This window comes from Falco biarmicus, chromosome 9, assembly GCF_023638135.1.
Source record: "Falco biarmicus isolate bFalBia1 chromosome 9, bFalBia1.pri, whole genome shotgun sequence".
Taxonomy (NCBI): domain Eukaryota; kingdom Metazoa; phylum Chordata; class Aves; order Falconiformes; family Falconidae; genus Falco; species Falco biarmicus.
In genome coordinates this window covers 21404234-21422358 of record NC_079296.1, presented here as the reverse complement: position 1 = coordinate 21422358, position 18125 = coordinate 21404234, and the positions used below count along the sequence as shown (strand labels likewise).

Sequence of the window (18125 nt, the reverse complement as noted above, 5' to 3'; positions counted from 1 at the left end):
AAAAGGTTGTACTTCTTCCCATCTAATAGAATTCGTTTAAATGTCATTGCAAACTTTGAAAATCAAGATCAAAACTATAAACACAAAATTATTTCAGTCATCTCTTTACAAAACTGTTGGAAAAATCATTAAGAGTTTAACAGGTTTTTTTTAATTCACTAGGTTTTATATGAATTTTAAAAAATCAATTGTTTTCCATTGTTAGGGGTTGAATAATGTAGATAATGTTTTAAAATGTATGATAACTGTTCTGAGGCTTGTATATTCTTTCAACTAAGAGGTGCCTATTTAAATATATAAACTGTACTTTCAGTATCACAGTAAATCTTGTTAATATTTATTTTTGTTTACTAATTATGAAGAATTGTGGAACATAAGGGTGGCTTGGATAAATATAAGGCTTTTGGTTTGCTTTTCTACCTACATAGAAAGAGATGTTGAAGTTTAGGTTTTTTAAGTTAAATGTACCAGGAACATTGTATGGTGGTATGTAATTTATGTATGTTGCCCTTCCCTTAACTGGTTATCGCTGTTTTCTGAATTCCAGATCTACAGTGGTTAAACACTGAAGGTCCTATTTCTCTTCACAAAGACCTTTGTGGAAAAGTTGTGGTGTTGGATTTCTTTACTTACTGCTGCATCAATTGCTTGCACCTGCTGCCTGATCTCCACGCATTAGAGCACCAGTACTCTGATAAAGGTAAAAGTGCTTTGGCTTACTTAGAATAGAATTTCCTGGCAGTGTTGCAGGCAGAGTAGCTGAGTCACTTTGTTGCTGGTTACTAAACAGTTGGCAAAATTTCAGGGGAACCTAAAAATGTCTTCTAATCTTTTAAGCAGCCTAAAAAAGGTGCCTGTGTATACTGCCATCACATTTTTAAATGGGGTTAAATAAGGTATCTGTTGTGTCCATGTAATTAAAGAAACAGGTTATGCGCTTAAAGCCCAAATCTGATATCCTAATGAATAAAGCTATTAGCAAAAAGCTACACAAGGATGTAAGATATGGGCTCAGAATTGTATGTAACCATCTACGCTTGACCTAGGAACCAATTCTGAGAAGAATATAGTAAAGGTGGTAGGATGGATATCATTAAGATTACTTGTTTTTTTCTGTTCTAACTGAAATGGCAATATATGTAAGCTTGGTTTAGGATTTCTTTGGTATTGGCATCATGTTATATACCAGTAATAGTTCTGTGTTCTAGAGAGGGAATTAAACTCTTTAAAGTCACATCTGAGATGAAATCTATCTCTCTCTGAGTGAATAAAAATGCAGGGTAATTACTATTTAGAATGCAGTCTCTTGTCACCATGATGACTTGTCAGAGATAAGCTGTGGTCTTGCGCAGAATGTATCAGCTACTCACTTATCTTGGATATTTTAATAGACTGAATAGTGAGATGAAGAACAGTGTTATTTTCAGCCCTAAAAATATTGTATTAAATATAATGTATATGTAGTAAATAACATTATCTTACAATGTTTAAGTCTCTGATTCTCTATTGGCATTTCTGAAGGGGTTTAATTTTGGCAGCATTTGTTTTCATGTGTTACCTTCTCTCACTAGAAAAAGAAATTACAATGTCTTTGAAATTTCAAGTTCTTTAAATAGTTCACATACGTGCTAGGTTTACATAGTGCCTTACAGGAGACTCACATAAAGAAATTTTTCTACTTTGGAAAGTGTAGCTGATTGGAGAAATTTGAGATCTGGTAAAATATTTCAGATATGAAGATCTTTAATAACGAAAAACTCATGGCATTTTTTTGAGAAGGAGGCAGTTTTAAGTGGAAGATGGTTAGCAAATGGTAAGTGGACTGTGGTGGATATCAGGCATACTGGGAAGAAGGGCTAGGTTGAGATTTCAGAAGCTTACATTGACGTTCATAGAATTAATACCTTTAAATTATAAACATTTTTGTTATAGTGTTACTGTATTAATATACCTGTCATATCCTTAATCTGTTTTTTAAGACAAAGCTGTTAAATCAGTTGACAACAAAATACTCATTTTAACAACCTTTCCCCACAAGCTTTCTCTTTGAAATATTTGACCATCTCTATACTGTTGTAGAAGAGGCTGCAGCACTCAGGACTGAACTGAAGGTCCACTTGGAGATAGAGGTTTTGTTTGACTTGTATTAAACTTCCTGTCATAGGAGTTATTACTTAAAGAAAGTACTTTGCTGATAGGTGATAAATTCTTTTTGCATTTGAGCTATTCTTACAAGTTCTTTTTGGATTTGAGCTATCCTCTTCCTACAGGGACCAGTGTAAGAAAAAAGATACTTGGGGTGAGTGGAGGTAAAAGGAAAGAAGAGCAGGTGTGTACAGCATTAATCTTAAATTTAATCCATTAGGAAACAGGATAGCGGTCAGATTCAGGAAGAGATTAAGGTGCTTGACGGTTCAAACAAAAAAGAAAAATATTCTTTTTATAACTATAGACAACCTTTTGGTTGTTTTCTGCTGTTTTCATGTTTTGATTGTCAGATTATTTAATCTTTCTCTGCTGTGCTAAATGTGTAAATGTTAGCATTACAATAATATGTATGATATATCAAGGCAGTAAGGGTTGTGGTTTTTTAAGCCATAGGGAAATCCTTCAGTAGATGGTCTTATGTCAATGTGCATCTTCTTCACCAAAGGCAAATGTGATTTCCTAATCACTAGGAGAAAGAGAAGGGGAGAGTTGTTGACTTGAGAAACTTGCAAAAAATAGAAGTTGAAGAATAAAGCTAAAGTAGAAAGGATGTCAGCCATATCAAAAAGTGCTTTAAGAATGTCTAGATATATTAGTGCAGGTATCTTGGTATTCAGCCTTATTCTGCAGTTTCATTCTGTTTTAATCACTTTGATATTTATTTACACATTTCATGTATATATTTACCATGCCATAGAAGTGATAGAGGGTGCTGACCTAGCAGACAATTAATGTCAGGATGAAAACAGGCATCTTAACTCTGACAAAGCATCTTTCTCATAATGCATTTGGATCTTTAATTGAATGTTTGAAGGAATGTTGCCTATACTTTTCTGCAGAGCTAAGAACAAACCTCAATATTGACATAATGTCTTTTTTTGATTGTAAGTTGTGTACTTACATTTTTGGTACTCTTGATTACTTTTCTTATGTGGTTCAAATGCCCTTTTAGATGGAGCCTGTTGCAACTTCAGCAGTGTGATCATCAGACACGAGAAGTCTGAACACCAGGAACTGTAGTTTTAGGGTGATCCTAAACCATTATATGTATCATTGTACATATGTACATAGTTCTGTTGTCTGGAACTTCAGGTGGTCTGTTTCAGAATGAAGACTGCTTTCCATAGGATCAAATGTCACCTAACATCTTTATCTGATATGTTCTCACTGCTATCTTCAGTGGTGCTATTTCTGTATTTCAAGTGGCATTCAGAAAGTTATTTTAAAACCCAGTGCATATTCAGTTCATGTTATCAGCAGTCCAGAAATGACTTCTATAAGAGGGAGTGCTTTTTAATATTCAGAAATAGCTTGGCTTAAATCCAGTGTTGTGCTCTGTTACAATCCTTCAAAGAAAGTGTTTTAAACGGTGTGCATATTCTTTTATCTCAGTATAGCATCCGTCTGTTTCCACAAGAGTTTTCTTCATGAGAGAATGTTTTAATTTACTTGTGCTGTTTAGGTGTTAAGTATAGAATTGTCTTTCTAGCTTTAATGGTATTTTTGAAAGGCAAACATAGGCACTGCTGCTGATCCTGTTACAGTTAAAATATTTGACCTGCTGTTTGGAGTTAAACAATTAATGATGCTACAACTTCAGCTGTCTGATATTGAATCATGCTGCACCTATAGGATTGATAAAGGCTGTATCAGAGTGATTTTTAAAATTCTATATTTGTGAAATTGTTATATTCAACCAAGTCTTTCATTGTGCAGCACTTTATTTACCCTTTCCTGTTGTCACATTGAAGATGGTGTTCTTCTCCATTAACTGTTTTATGGTTGAGGAGAAGGGCTAAAAGAAAAAAATAGTTTTCTGTTTCTCTGTAACTGAATAAAAAGACAACTTGAGATTAAATTATTTTTTTTAGAAGGAAACAAACTCATCCGAGCTCAAATAGTACAACTATTTAAGACCTGAAATATTTGCCTTTCTTACATTTCTACCACAAAACCAGAGGTGAGGGTAGAACATAGATGTCCAGCTAGCCAGATTGCACCTCTACTGTGAAGGTAGGAGAAAAAGCATGAAATTAAACACCACATTTCATTCCAAACCATGTCCTCGGGCGCAGTTGTTGTAGTTGTTACTTTTGGGGCCCTGGTTCAGGCCCTCACTGACAGAGGACAGGTTTCACTGTTCTTGCAATGGCAAACTCCACTGACTGCAACTGCAGGGCTTTTGGACTGTTCTACAAAAGCATCTTATTTTTACATATTTGCTTGAAGTTTTACAAATAGTTAAGCCATTTAATGGATTAGGTGGTAAATGCCAAATAACAGTAATGATCTGATGTGTAAACTTCCCGTTTAGAATGAATTGTTGTGTGGCATGTAACAATTGATGCTAAATGAAATAAAATATGTGGACTTATTGTGGAAAAAAGTACACTTCGTGTGGATTAAAAATGAAAATGTTAGACTGCTAAATAAATAAATTTATTTTCTTTTATTAGGAGAAAGGTGCATTATGCAAGCTGCAAAAAGTTATCTGTGGGTGGCTTTCCTTCTCAGGGAACTAATTCTGGATTTTGATAATTGCAACTGGAAAAGTAAAGAGAGAAAAACTAGAGTAAAGAGGAGTACTGTTCTAGCAACTATGAGAAGCTAGAAGATGAGAAATAAATTTGTTAGCAAGGTGACTGAAGACATTTAGATTATGTTCTGGTTCGATTCGTGATAAACTGATGAAGTCTCTTCCTGTTGTAACAAATAGCTATATTTGAATGAGAACAAAATTGCCTTCTAAAAATTGTTTCTGCTACTACAAGGAGCTGAAACAGTTCATACTCTCAAGTCTTCTTAAAACTTTGCTGAGAAAACATTTATTTAAAGAATTGCCTTTTCCAGATGAGTTTCCTTTGAGAAGGGCTATTTCCATTGGCTGTTGTTTAGGGTAAAGCGTAACAATATTAGAGTAAGCACCAAATAACATAACTTGCTTACTTAGAGATGCACATTGCACATCTGCCTTTACCCTTTATAACTAGAGTATATCCTGCTTATCTAACTTCAGTAGCTTTTCAACAAAGCCTATTTTGTCTGTAGGAGCACAATATAGTGTTTTGCATTGCAGTGAGTATTTGAGCACGAATTATTCTGATTTAAGAACCTTTTGAAGTTCTTCAAGGATCTACACTCATATTGTGGAGTATAAGCATCATTAGAATTGGAGTAGTTTGCCACCATGCCACCCTGTACAGACTCCAAGTCTTCGCTTTTTGGTATTACTGGAAAAATATGGTACTGTAAGGAATCTACCTGTAGACATTGGTGATGTGGGAAGGAAGGAAATGCCACAGATAATTGAATGCTACTGATAAAAGCATTTATAAATGCTAAATAAATGTATAAATACTTTTCCCCACTTGACTGGGTGAAAAAAAAAAAAAGAGAAACTATTTTTTTTTTGTTGTGTCAAAATAATTTCTAATACTGCAGCAAAATTAACTCAAATTGGGTGTCTACTCTAAGGATATTTTCCTTGCCCATTTAATTTCACTCCTATCCTCAAAGTAACACAAAAGGTCATGTGAAAATTTAGAACTTTCACTTGGACAAAGGTAGAAAGGCCCCAGTTGTTATTTGTGGTTACAAAATACTTGCACTATCCAGAAACATGATTGATTTTTGGATAAGTAGTAAGGTTAGTGTCTAAGGATTTCCATTAGATTAATAGTTGTGGTTTAAAATTATTGCAGCTTTCTACGACTGCATGGGTACTGTTGTTACCTTTCTTACTTCAGTTACAATTGACAAGTTGCTTTGACTATGACAAGATTATGCTTATGGTTAATAGTATTTTTTAAATACAAAGTGAGATGAAGTATGGTATTGATGTGATATGCAGTTTACTTCATTTGTTGGAGATTATACTAGTGAAACATAATTTAAAGCCCTGAAAAAGGATGCAGATCCCTTTGGGGGGTTTCTTTCTTGTATTTTTGCTCCTAGAAAGTACTGAAAAGCAGCCTGACTGAAGGCAGGCTCTTCATTCTTTTTTTGTTGCATAGGAAGGGGCTGTTTACATAATAGTCTAAATGGGGTGGAAGTAGATTTATTTCTTATCACAAGGGAAAAGCAGCTGAAGTCTGAGCCATAGATTTTTATTTCTGTGTTTGAATTTTGTAAAACTAAGAAAATAAGCAAACAATTCAAGGAAGCTCACAATTATGTGTGTTTGATCAATTTTAAGGTTGGTATTATGTATGCAGTGTATATAAGCAGAATTATGTTACATTATACTTATTCCTTCATACCAGGATTTCAAGTGCAATTATCCATGCTGTGGGAAAACCTAAACTCTTCATTATTAACCAAATACAGAAATGAAGTTAAACATTTTAAGGGGAGGGGCAAAAATCAATGATTTAATCCTCTTCTTTTCCTGACTTTTTTTTCTTTCTTTCTGGTTTTTGTGGGGGTTTTTTTGTTGTTTTTGTTTTGGTGGGTTTGGGGTTTTTTGGGTGTGGTGTGTGTGTGAGAAAAAGGGTTCAAGCCTGCCTGGTTTGTAACAAGTGGTATTTGTCATTTTGTCTTAGTTGTCAGTGCTGCCTTTTTATTTGAAATCTAGAATACTGTAATGATTTCAGAGTTTATACTTTTTCACTGCTTATCTGGAGTTAGATATGCCAAGGTAACTTGGGACTTCGAGAGTTCAGTGTTTACTTGTGATTCCTAGTTAACTGTTGAAAAGAATTCATTTCCTACAACACCATAGCTGTGTATAAGAATCAAAGGACAAAAAGGTATCATAAACATCTGGAAAAAATGAAAGTATCAGTTGACCTGCTACAACTTACCCAAAATTATTTTTAATGTATTTTCTACCTTAGAATGTAGAGGTTCAGGAGCTAAGAACAATTTATGACATACTAGATCTCAACCAGCTGGGGAAGTAATGGTCCTCAAGTTCAGTAATTTTACTGAAATAATATTTCAGAGTTTTGGTATTCTGTACACCTAGCTATCTGTGCTCCTACTGCGATGTAATTCCTTTTTGTTTGTTCAGGTCTTCTCCTTCTGGAAAGCAGTCAGTCATATTGTGAGATCACTGTGCCTCATTTTTACTACTTTTTTTTATTCAAATACGAATATGTTTCAATGCATGACTTTATTTTTCCTTTCAGATGGTCTTATTATTGTTGGTGTCCACTCAGCAAAATTCCCCAATGAAAAAGTTCTGGATAACATTAAAAGTGCCGTTTTGAGGTATAATATTGTCCACCCTGTAGTAAATGATGCAGATGCAACACTGTGGCATGAACTAGAAGTGTCCTGCTGGCCAACTCTGGTCATTCTCGGGCCTCGTGGAAATATGCTGTTTTCCCTTGTTGGAGAGGGACACAGAGAGAAGTTGTTTTTATTTACTTCTATGACGCTGAAATTCTACAAGGAGAGGGGACAAATCAAAGATAACAGCATTGGAATAAAGCTATACAGAGATTCCCTCCCACCTTCTCCTCTGCTGTTTCCTGGCAAAGTGACCGTAGATAATTCAGGAGAAAGGCTTGTAATAGCAGACACTGGACATCATAGAATTTTGGTTACTCAAAAAAATGGACAAATTCTACACACTATTGGAGGTAAGGGTATATTAATATTATTACAGTAATTTTAGTTTAGAGTATGTTTGCTGGGCCTACTAGGCTGATTCTTCTCTTAGAGGACCTAGCAGTTTATGAGCATTGCCAGATTATTATTTTTCTACTAAAATCACTTTTACTGGATGTGAGGGGTATATAGTATATATAGTACCGTCAGTGGGAGACTCTTAATGCAGTTGGTTGAGATGTCTAATTTTTCAGCTTTGTTCTGTTGACTAAAGTTTGTATTATCATGTGATATCCAATATGAATTACAAAAAATACATTTTGTATTCTTCTGAAAGAGTTGCAAATGGGTTTAGATTGAAGGACATACATAACATCCAGCACCAAGGTAGGGAAAAGAAAAGAGAAGGTAGTGCCTGCCTTTCAAATAGAAGAAATGAATGTTGAATTGTGGTGGTATGTGGGGAGGGTTTTGGTGTGTTTTTTTTCATTTGGTCATTGTTTGGTTTTTGGGTTTCTCTTGATGAAGAACATTCTTCTATAGGATTCCCTTCTGGTTTTTAGAGAAGGGGAGAATTATTAAGAACAGTGGCATTAAACTGGTACATAGGCACCTGAAAATGAAGTTGCCTTAGTATATATGAAAAGGCCTGTGTTCTCACACACAAGGTGTACCATATAAACAAGTTATGAAAACAGTGAAAGTTAAGTGTTTTAAATTTAGTTACATTTGTTACAAAGTTTGTTAGTAACATTTAGGCTTTAAAAAACTCTTTAACTGTTTTTGTAAAATTACTCTCTGTTTTACAATGTAAATCAAGAAAATTTGCATGCTTTATTCTTTCATAAATGAAACTTTCAGACTTGTTCTTTTTTTATATTGGTACAGTGGTGAAAGTTACATCTTAATGCACCAAGTACATAGCTGTTAGGATAGTCCACTTACGAGCAACTGTAGTAAAGAGATTTAGGAAGTGGTTGAATCCCCAGATCTTTGAAACCAGCGGTTCATTTATGTCTCAGAATCAGAAGCTGTACACAGAAGTGTCCTGTATTACTTAGTATGGTATTGGCCGATGCCTGTGCCATGACAGGATCCTACAAACTTGATAAAAATATCAATGGCACTGCTGTTTAAATAAAGGAAGAAACTTTCTCGCTATTTGAAGTAACAGTGCATTGGATAGACAAATTATACAAGTTAACCTGATACAGGCATTACTCTTAAGACCCTTCTCCTATGGGAAGTGCAGACAGGATTTCTTATGACAGAAGTGTGAGAATTTGGTTTCTGTTTGATATGTGAGATGAGGTTTCTGCTGACAAGCTACCCTTTAGTGTTCTGGGATAGTCATCAAACAGCAATTCAGAGGGAAGTGTCCTAACCTCTGAACTGGTACCCCTCCTTTCTGTGGCACTCTGTGCTATTCCCTTCCCTGGGGATGTGCACCCTAACGCTTACAAGGGGAGGTACTGGAATCTGACACACCAGCACCTCAGTCCTTTGTGGTTGTAAGATCTAAATTGTCTTCTGACAGTAGGTGTAAAAGTCTGTGTATTTCAGTGACTCAGTTGAATGATTCAGTGGGCAGAAGATAATGTAATGAAGTTGATAATACAGTAATAAATGTGGGCATACACAAAGGTTGAAATTACTATATTTGCATCATAAATCATGATGCACACATAACTCATATCTAAATGTCTTCTGCTGACACGTACTGTTAATGACTTTAAATGTTACTCCCTCTGAAATATGCTTACCTTCATACTGTTATATTCACGTCATGTTCCTTTCTATTTCTTGGTTGTTCTGTGCAGAAGACTCACTTCATCATTCTCACTGTTCTTTTCTGTAATTAGTTCTATGTCATCTTTTTCATAATTATTAATGAAAAAAGGCTGCTAATCAAATATTAGTTTAATTTGTGATTACATCAAAATCTAAACCATTGAAATGGAGTTGAACTTCGGAAATTGAAGTTTTTCCTGCTGGCTTGCTTTGATGTAGTTGGGAATAAAAAAAAAGATGTAATTTTTCTTTTCTGTCTTCTGTTGTTGCTGTTGACCTTTAGTGCAAGGGAACAGGAACAGTTTAGACCCCTATTAAGACTTCTCTTTGGAAGATGAGGTTGAAGAAGCAGAGGAGTTGTGGAGAATGAGTTCAAAACTTCATAGTACCAGTCTATTGTAATTACATACCACAGTGACTAAAATGAGACTACACAAAGTATTAATAATGTAAACTCTAGAAGGTGCTGTGAAAGCATCTCTTAGAATATGTAATTCTCTTATGGGTTTAAATGTATGCACTTTATAATATTTTTCTTTTCTACAATTACTTTCAAGTTTGCTTTGTTTCATTTATAGGTCCAAACAGTGGAAGGAGAGATGGAAGGTTTTCAGAGGCAGCTTTCAACTCACCACAAGGGATTGCTATAAAAAATAATGTTATTTATGTAGCTGATACAGAAAATCACCTAATTAGAAAGGTATATTTTCCGTAATGAACTTCAGCATTTAATCTCATACCTTATTCTACTTACACAGGTGAAAACTGACTACTCTCCAAATACCCTCAACATCAGGAAGGAAATTTGGCCCAATATCTTATAAATAAATGCTGTTGAAAATTGACCACTTTCCAAATACCCTCAACATCAGGAAGGAAATTTGGCCCAATATCTTATAAACAAATGCTGTTGCACAGTTTGTTTTTTAAAGGGCTGCATATACTTTTGTGCTTCCTTTCATATTAATATGATATGCACTACTTGTTCTAGCATAACTGATTTTTCTTTTTTTTTTTTTTTTTTTTCTGGTGACTCTTACTTTCCTGTTACGAGAAACATCTATTCTTAGTACTGGAAGTAAAAAATGTTTTTGTTTTACTTCCAGTACTATCAGATTCTTATCTAAAGTTATTGTACTGTGATGGTTCAGTGAATATCTAAACTTCTGTTAGCTGTTTGGGTATCTAAAGTACAGTTACCTGCTTTAATATCAGAATTCTCTGCATATGGATTTTTTTTGATTAAATGTTTGCAAGGTCTTATCATGTAAGAGTGTTATGCTTCAGATTATATAGTCATTGGATCTTACATTTGATTAGGTCAGATTTAGAGCAATGGGAAGTTGTTTGTTGAAGCAACATAATAGTGCCTCATTATTAAGTATTTTATGCGTCTCAGAAAAGATTTTGTACTCAGATCCTCACCAGTATGTCTGAATTGTGATCAGAGGAAGTACATCCTTCCCTAATTTGTACTGTTAACATGCCTTTGTACTGTCAGCCATGTTCATTGTGTTTTATTTAAAGGCACTAGTCCACAAAGTCCCTGCACTGTATTCACTGTAGCTGGCTACCAGGTCTTATTCTGGAAAGGACCCAAGCTCCCTGTTGGTAAAGAAACATTGTTACTAAAAATGAGTAGTTTGCATCTAGGTCATTATCTTAGTCATCCTCATCACTGTAGCCTAAGGACTGCAGGAAATGAAGTGTTGCAGGTAGCAAAGACAGCACAGAAACGTGTGAAGATCTGGGTCGTACTGCTTCAGCATTTTTCATGATAATTCCCTCTCATTGAATGTGCCATGAGGGTATCCAAGAATTAAAGTAATACAACAGCTACAGGACATACTTTCAAATGTTTGTGCAGGCCATGGGCCTTGCAAAAAGAGTCTAGCTACAGATTATAAAATTTTGTGTGTGAAAGACTCCCTTTTTACATGAGCTTCACGATAAATTCATGAGAGGTATTGGAAGTCACTTAGAAAGTAAGCAGAGGGGATTTAGGTTGCAGAAATGAAATAAAATATAAACATTTACTCTAGGGCATGAAATGAACTGCAAAAATAATGTTTTATACAGGTTATTTAGAAATGGATGATAGTGTTACACTAGTTGAATTTTTATGTTGTATTCCTGTAGAAGTTTAAAATAAAACATCCACATCCATTGTCTGAGTATTTTTCTAGAAAATTTTGATGCTTTCTTCTACAACAGCTCAGCAAACCTTTACAGGGCAGTGTTAATGTTTGTTGCATGTGGAAGAAAATTCCAGGCACATGTTTTTCACGCTAATTGCTGCTTCCCCCTTCCCCTCCACCAACACATCGGGAAGCGTTGTGGTAAAATTAATTATTTTCCTACATAAACAAATACCTGAAATTTGTTCTTTATTTATCAGCAAAAAATCTCCGGTTTTGATATTAGCTTGAATTATCTGTAATTGCAGTCAAGTTAATTTTGTACATTCAGTGTATATAATTTTGCTTCTTGTAGATTGACCTGGAATTAGAGGTGGTGACCACGGTTGCAGGCATTGGGATACAAGGTGTTGATAAGGAAGGTGGAGCAAAAGCAGAAGAACAGCCTATCAGCTCTCCGTGGGATGTGGTCTTTGGAAATTCAAGTATTGTATCAGTTGAGCTTTTAACATCTCATATTTACACATGCATGACTGTTTACTAGATGTTTTCCTGTTTTGGTGATAGTCTGAGATACGAAAAAGTACAGGTTTACTTTACAACCGAGTCTGAAAAACAGTGATTTCATTTGCAAGTGATAACTGCAGTTCTGCTTTGGATCCCGAAAAAATGTGGACTGTTACTTGCTACAAAAGAATTTTTCTTCCATCAAGTTATGTAACTGGTCCAAATACAGAAGGCAATTGTGATTGCTTTTGTTAGGCCGGTGCTTAATGCCAGAATCACTTAAGAAGCAGCTATGTTTTACAGGAAGTGAGCTTTGTCTAGAAGTTCCTTTCCTTGACTATACAGACATGTCTAACCACTTGTAAATATTTGAATTTAGGAAATAAAAATAATTTTAGTTGAAGATGTCTGTTTATTCCTGTTTAGGTGACATGAAATCATTAGACTCTACATTATGACAGAGTTGATCAGATAGGAGAGGAATACCTAAGAAAAAACCTTGCAAGCATGAAGGGATAAAAATTAAATCTTTGAATAATAGGGTGCAAGAATCAGCTTCTGAGGATTTAAGTAGCTTGCTTTCCTGATTCACTTAACACACCTGAGCTTGACATCGCATAACTGCCGTGCTTTCAACTGTTACTAACTGTGAATTGATACTCTATTTTCTCGTGTTTCCATTTCAGTATAATTTAGAACAGGGGTCCTCAAACTACGGCCCGCGGGCTGGATACCGCCCCCCAGGGTCCTCAATCCGGCCCCCAGTATTTACAGACACCCCCGACCCCCCCACCAGGGGTTGGGGGGGGAAACCAAGCAGCTGCAGATGACTGCCTGCCACTGCATCCGTGCGCCGGCCCCCTGGTTAAAAAGTTTGAGGACCCCTGATTCAGAATCTGTGGGTGCCAGTTTCTTAGCAATGACAGAACAGTGCTTTAATGTGGTGTAAAACCCTTGGGTCAGTATTTCAGGCATAAAAATTGACTTCCAGTATTGAGATTTCTTGAATCTGCAGATGAATGGTGGGGGGAAGTAGCACTATTTAAGTCTAATATCTTTAAATGAGAGATGCTTGCAAGATTAGTAAATTAAAACATTTTAGTGACCTGGAAGCATTTCTTACAGTCTTGGATCAGTTACAAAGGAGGAAAACACACTCGGATTAATTTTAAGGGAACCTGAAGCTAGTTCAGAAATGCTGATTGCATAAAAGTCTTCTGGTACAAATACATTGTCAGTATAGATAGTGTACCACCAGCAGCCTTGATGACTTAAATAAGCAACCAGCAACAATTTTTAGATTTAACAGTTTTAGTAACATGTCTTCTACAACAACATCAATAAACAAACAAACAAAAAAAGGCACTTTTTTCAAAGGCTTTGTTAATGACCCTTACAATCTGTGTTAAGCGTATAGAATCCCACTTGTAAGAGAAAGAGGACCTGAAAGAGAATCTCACTGGGTGTGAGTTGCTGTTAATGAAGGTGTGACTTCTGCTGAACTTTATCCAATCTGATTTTCCTTTTGTGAGCCAGTAGACCGTTGTGTGACTAGATGGCATAGTTTTCAAGGTGTCTTGAACCAGCAAGCTGATCTTCATGGGATGTTATTGCAGAGCTGTTTCACAGATCAGCAAAGGAGGAGACTAATAACTCATCAGTGCTTCAGAAACTTAAGCTGATTAACAGAACTATTCAAAATATCCTATAATTTTACTTTTCATTTTTCATGATGCTTTCATCTGCTTCTGCCATTAGTTGAGTATCTGTTGATACTTTATATTTTTGAGAGCTCTGCTTGTTAAATGTTAATTGATATGATTGTTATCAACATGAACATAGTAATCACTGAATTAGTCACCTGTAGAGGATTAGTCATCTGCACCGTTCAACACTGCTGAATTTTTATAAGTATTTACATGAAAATCAGATCTTCTGAATGCACTCTGGCCAGACCAGTATAGATTTTTTCATATTCAAATTAGAACCTACCAGTCAGCTGTCTCTTTAGATCTCTACAAAATACAACACAACCTGTCAGTTATGAAGAGATTAAATCAATTTGAATTCCTTCTTTGAGAGGATAATAGGCCAAATACATAAAATGGGGGGGTGAGTGTAGGGGGAGGGTGGGCTTTCAGTTTCTTTGGAAGATTTTGTTCATTATGGTTTTGTGTAAGTAAAGTAAGCTAGGAAAAATGGAAGTTACTGTAATAGCTATATAAAACTCTTTAGAAAACTGTATCCAGAGAGAGTTGTCAAAATGGAAGGTTATAGTTAGTAGAATGCTAACAGGAATTTGTCCCAGAGCACAAGGAACCAGGACTGTCTCTGCAGTGTGTTTACAGCATAGACGCTGTCATGAGCTGCAGTCACTTCTTAAAGTTTGTTACCAGACATCAAAATAGTTTGCCAACACTGCAGCAGAGCTTGTCAGATTGTATTGTTACTGCAAATTGCTTGAGCCTGGTAGGATCTTCTGTTACTATCCAGTATATCATGGGATGCATTTGTTGTTCAGTAAATGCATGCAGAGCACAGTGTTGTAGGGAATCTTCACTGTCCTGGGCAGAGACCCAGCCTTCTGTTGGTGATCCTCGATGTGCTGTTCTACAAGTAGCTACCCTGTTGTCCGTATATTAAAACTGGTATGTCGATGTCTATGCCTTTGGATGAATGGAGTAATTGATGAGAGTTTCAAAAATTACTTTTGTTCACATCCATACAGCAGTGCCCATTTTTACTGTATGCTTGTATGTATCTCTGTGCAAGTTGCAGGAGGTAACGTATGCTTCAAAAACTTTGGTTCATTATTACAAAATCTATGAGTTTTTTGTTAACTGGTGTGGCATATGGGAAATACCATCACACTTTCCCATTTTCCTCAGATCTGTGTAACTTAAACTGTGTACAAGAGGCATTTTTTCTTTTCAGGAGATGGATTTATGGATTTTAAACAAGTGATCCTTCTGTGATTTTCTTTTCAATGTCCAAAGCCATGCTATCCAGAACATGAAAGAGAGGAAAAAAAAAGAAGTTTAAGCTGTTTATGTACTACACTAGATAGTATTGAACAGCTTATGCTGACCTTTTTCAAAGTCTCAAAAGGAAAGGCTACCTCTTAAGAGAAAAAAAAATTCTGTATCATTTATATTTCTTGAGTTTACTCCTACATACAGTTTAGAGTATGTATTGATCAATTTAAAAACTTCATTGTTTGCATTTTTAAATGCTAATGTATAGTTTGTTGTGAAATTAAAAATATAGAGAAAAAAGTTTATGAGGGCAGAGATAAGTTAATACTCAGAACAGATACTACAAAGTAGCATGCTTTTAAGCATCCTCATAGTATTCTGTGAGATAATAGGCTTTTCTTTCCCCATTTTATACAGATGTGAAGCCTGAGGCAAAGAGGCTAAGTGATTGTGAAATACCATTTAAAAGAATGTTGGCACAAATGTCTCTAAGGTAGGGGAGTTAATGGAGACAAAACACATGGTGGGATTCAGGCAGGCAGTATTCTTCCTTGTCATCTCTTTTATTTCCTTAGTTGTGGCCGCTGAGCTTGTGTTTTACCCTCCCCCTTCAAAATTCTTGAATGAACTCCATGGATTAAATTCTGGCTTCGTTAAAGCTGGTGCTGAAATTTGCATTGACACAGATTGTGCAGGAAATACAGTGGGAGGGCCAGCAGCTTAAAAATACTTTATTAAATTGCTGTGTGCTTTTTTAGTTTTCTCTGTTGTCCCCTTCTATTTTTATGCAGTGGGTGTTGAAAGCAAGTGATACTTAATGCACAGTTGATCTGAGCGTGAAATGTTCTTGATAGCTGCATTCTTGCTGGAAGGAACGGGACAATGACCTGTGCTTGGTGACATAACTGTGTGTTTCACATTCCAAAATCTGGTCTTAAAATGCATGATTGTAATCTATTTATAGAAACTCCCAAGTACAGTATTGACCATGCTTTCAGTAAACTCATTGGAAATTTTTACGTCAATTTAGGTTTTACGTAGATATTATTTAAATGAAAGTACAGTACCTTATCATACTGGTACAATTTTTATATCCCTTTTAAGGAAAAAGTATGTAAGATTTTTTTTTCCCCCTCTCCATGTTTCTTCTAGAGTGTTTTGTAGTACCACTGCATTCCAGAGGAAGCACTTTTTCTTTTTCAATTATCCATGGTGATTCTTCCCTAACTCTACAAAAAGGTAAAGCAATAATCACTTCAGCAATAAGCAGTTAGAACTTCCTGAGAGAGCTCAGACCATATATGAACAGTTTTTGTCTGAACTGTCTGTATCTTGAGCGTGTGCTTTCTACACGTTACTCTTCTTTTTCCTTCTAGTCTGGTCTCATTCTGGCATTGAAGCTGTAGCCTCCACTGTCCTGTGAAGAATATTCCTTGGTAGTAGCTGAAGATAAAAGACCTGCTTTTGTGATCATCGGGGATTAATTAGGAATTGTTTTTCTGGACAACTCAGAATCTGAGTTGCTGTAAACATATGTGGCATATGTAGTATGACTGCATGATGTAGCAATGTAAACTTACTTGGAATGCAAAAGGCATTCTCATCTCTTTAGCAGTTCCTCAAAGCTACCTCATTGAGCTTTGAGCTGTCTGCCCTCACACAAGTTCAGTTCCACAGAAGATCATGTTAGCGATGACATTGACATCAAACAGCATTGTCTGTCTTTTCTTCTTGAACTATATCCTAAATATACTTGTAAATGGCCATTATTTTTTATTGAAGAAATTTGAAATTTCAAAGAAAAATAACTTCTTCATTAAAGATAGAGCTGAAGTGGAAGACTTATTACAGGATTTTACTCCTGTGTTAGAACTGCTTAAGGAGAAAAAGTCTCTTGAGAAATAAGATATTCAGAAGTTACAGTGAAGGACTGCAGTGAAGCAGGACGTTACCTCGTCTTGCTTTGGGAGGACTTCTGAAGCACGCTGTTCCTCTGTATATTGTCTGAGTGGGTCAGCCAGCTTCATACTGTTGGCTGAATCACAGAGAGACACAAATAGATTTAACTGAAATCTTCACATATCCTAACATAACAGTTTTTAACTGTTCTCATTTTGATGCTAGAAGTGCTTTCAAATATGGAATGTGGGTTTTGGGGATCAGGGGAAACTGCGGTGCTGAAGTACTCCCAAGTGTATGCGTTTACTGTGCTTAAATAGGAATGAATAAAACACATAACCAGACTTAGCTTTTTAGTTATAGTGATGTATCCTGACATTAAATAGTTCTTTCACGTTAATAAATGCTATTACTTTGGATCTTTTTTAAAGTATTTGCTGCCATGACAGTCAGAAAGCCTGAATCAGAAAACTCAGGAAAGAAAGGGAAAATACTTAATTATAGTCATCATTTTTAGCTCCCTATTACCTCCCATTGTATGATAGCCCCTTGGTATCTATGTCCAAGGATTTCCCTTGATGAGGGGGGAGGTGTGTTAACTAATGAGGAAAATTCCAGAAGCATTTTGTTTCATAAAGGGTTATCCTGTTTTCACAATGCAACACTATGTGAAAGAGCGCCAGGTAGCATAGGGAAAAAAGAAGAAAATTAACTTTTATTCCTCTGAAAAGAATGATGTGTACTTGTGACAGTCCAGACTTAGGGTGCTAAAGCATACCTTTGAGGCTTTGCTATCTCTGTCTCACTGGGGAAGAGTGATGATTCTGTAGCTTTTCTATCAGGTTTGGATTTAATTGGCTAAACTTCCACTGACTTAAGTGAAGGCAAAACTCACATTCACATGTGTACATAGGCAGCGTGCCTGTCTGTAAACCGGAGGGCATATTGTATAGCCCTTTTTGCCTCCAGTGTTTTTTCAGAGGATGAGTGTACCAACAGACCTCTTCCTTGTTATTTTTTTTAAAGACAAAATTAGTAGGCAAGAATAATATTT

At 35.8% G+C, this 18125-nt stretch overlaps 1 protein-coding gene across 2 annotated transcripts in view; it reads left to right on the top strand.

Annotated features, from left to right (window-relative positions):
- NHLRC2 (NHL repeat containing 2) overlaps positions 1 to 18125 on the top strand; it is a 36963-nt gene that overhangs the window by 1816 nt on the left and 17022 nt on the right. Inside the window, exons 2-6 of one of the 2 annotated variants that reach the window (XM_056350802.1) lie at positions 548 to 700; positions 7338 to 7793; positions 10131 to 10252; positions 12046 to 12175; positions 16325 to 16411. In XM_056350802.1, the coding sequence (XP_056206777.1) occupies positions 548 to 700; positions 7338 to 7793; positions 10131 to 10252; positions 12046 to 12175; positions 16325 to 16411 (948 nt within the window). The remainder of the gene's footprint in view (positions 1 to 547; positions 701 to 7337; positions 7794 to 10130; positions 10253 to 12045; positions 12176 to 16324; positions 16412 to 18125) is intronic. The other variant, XM_056350803.1, reaches the window with a different exon arrangement.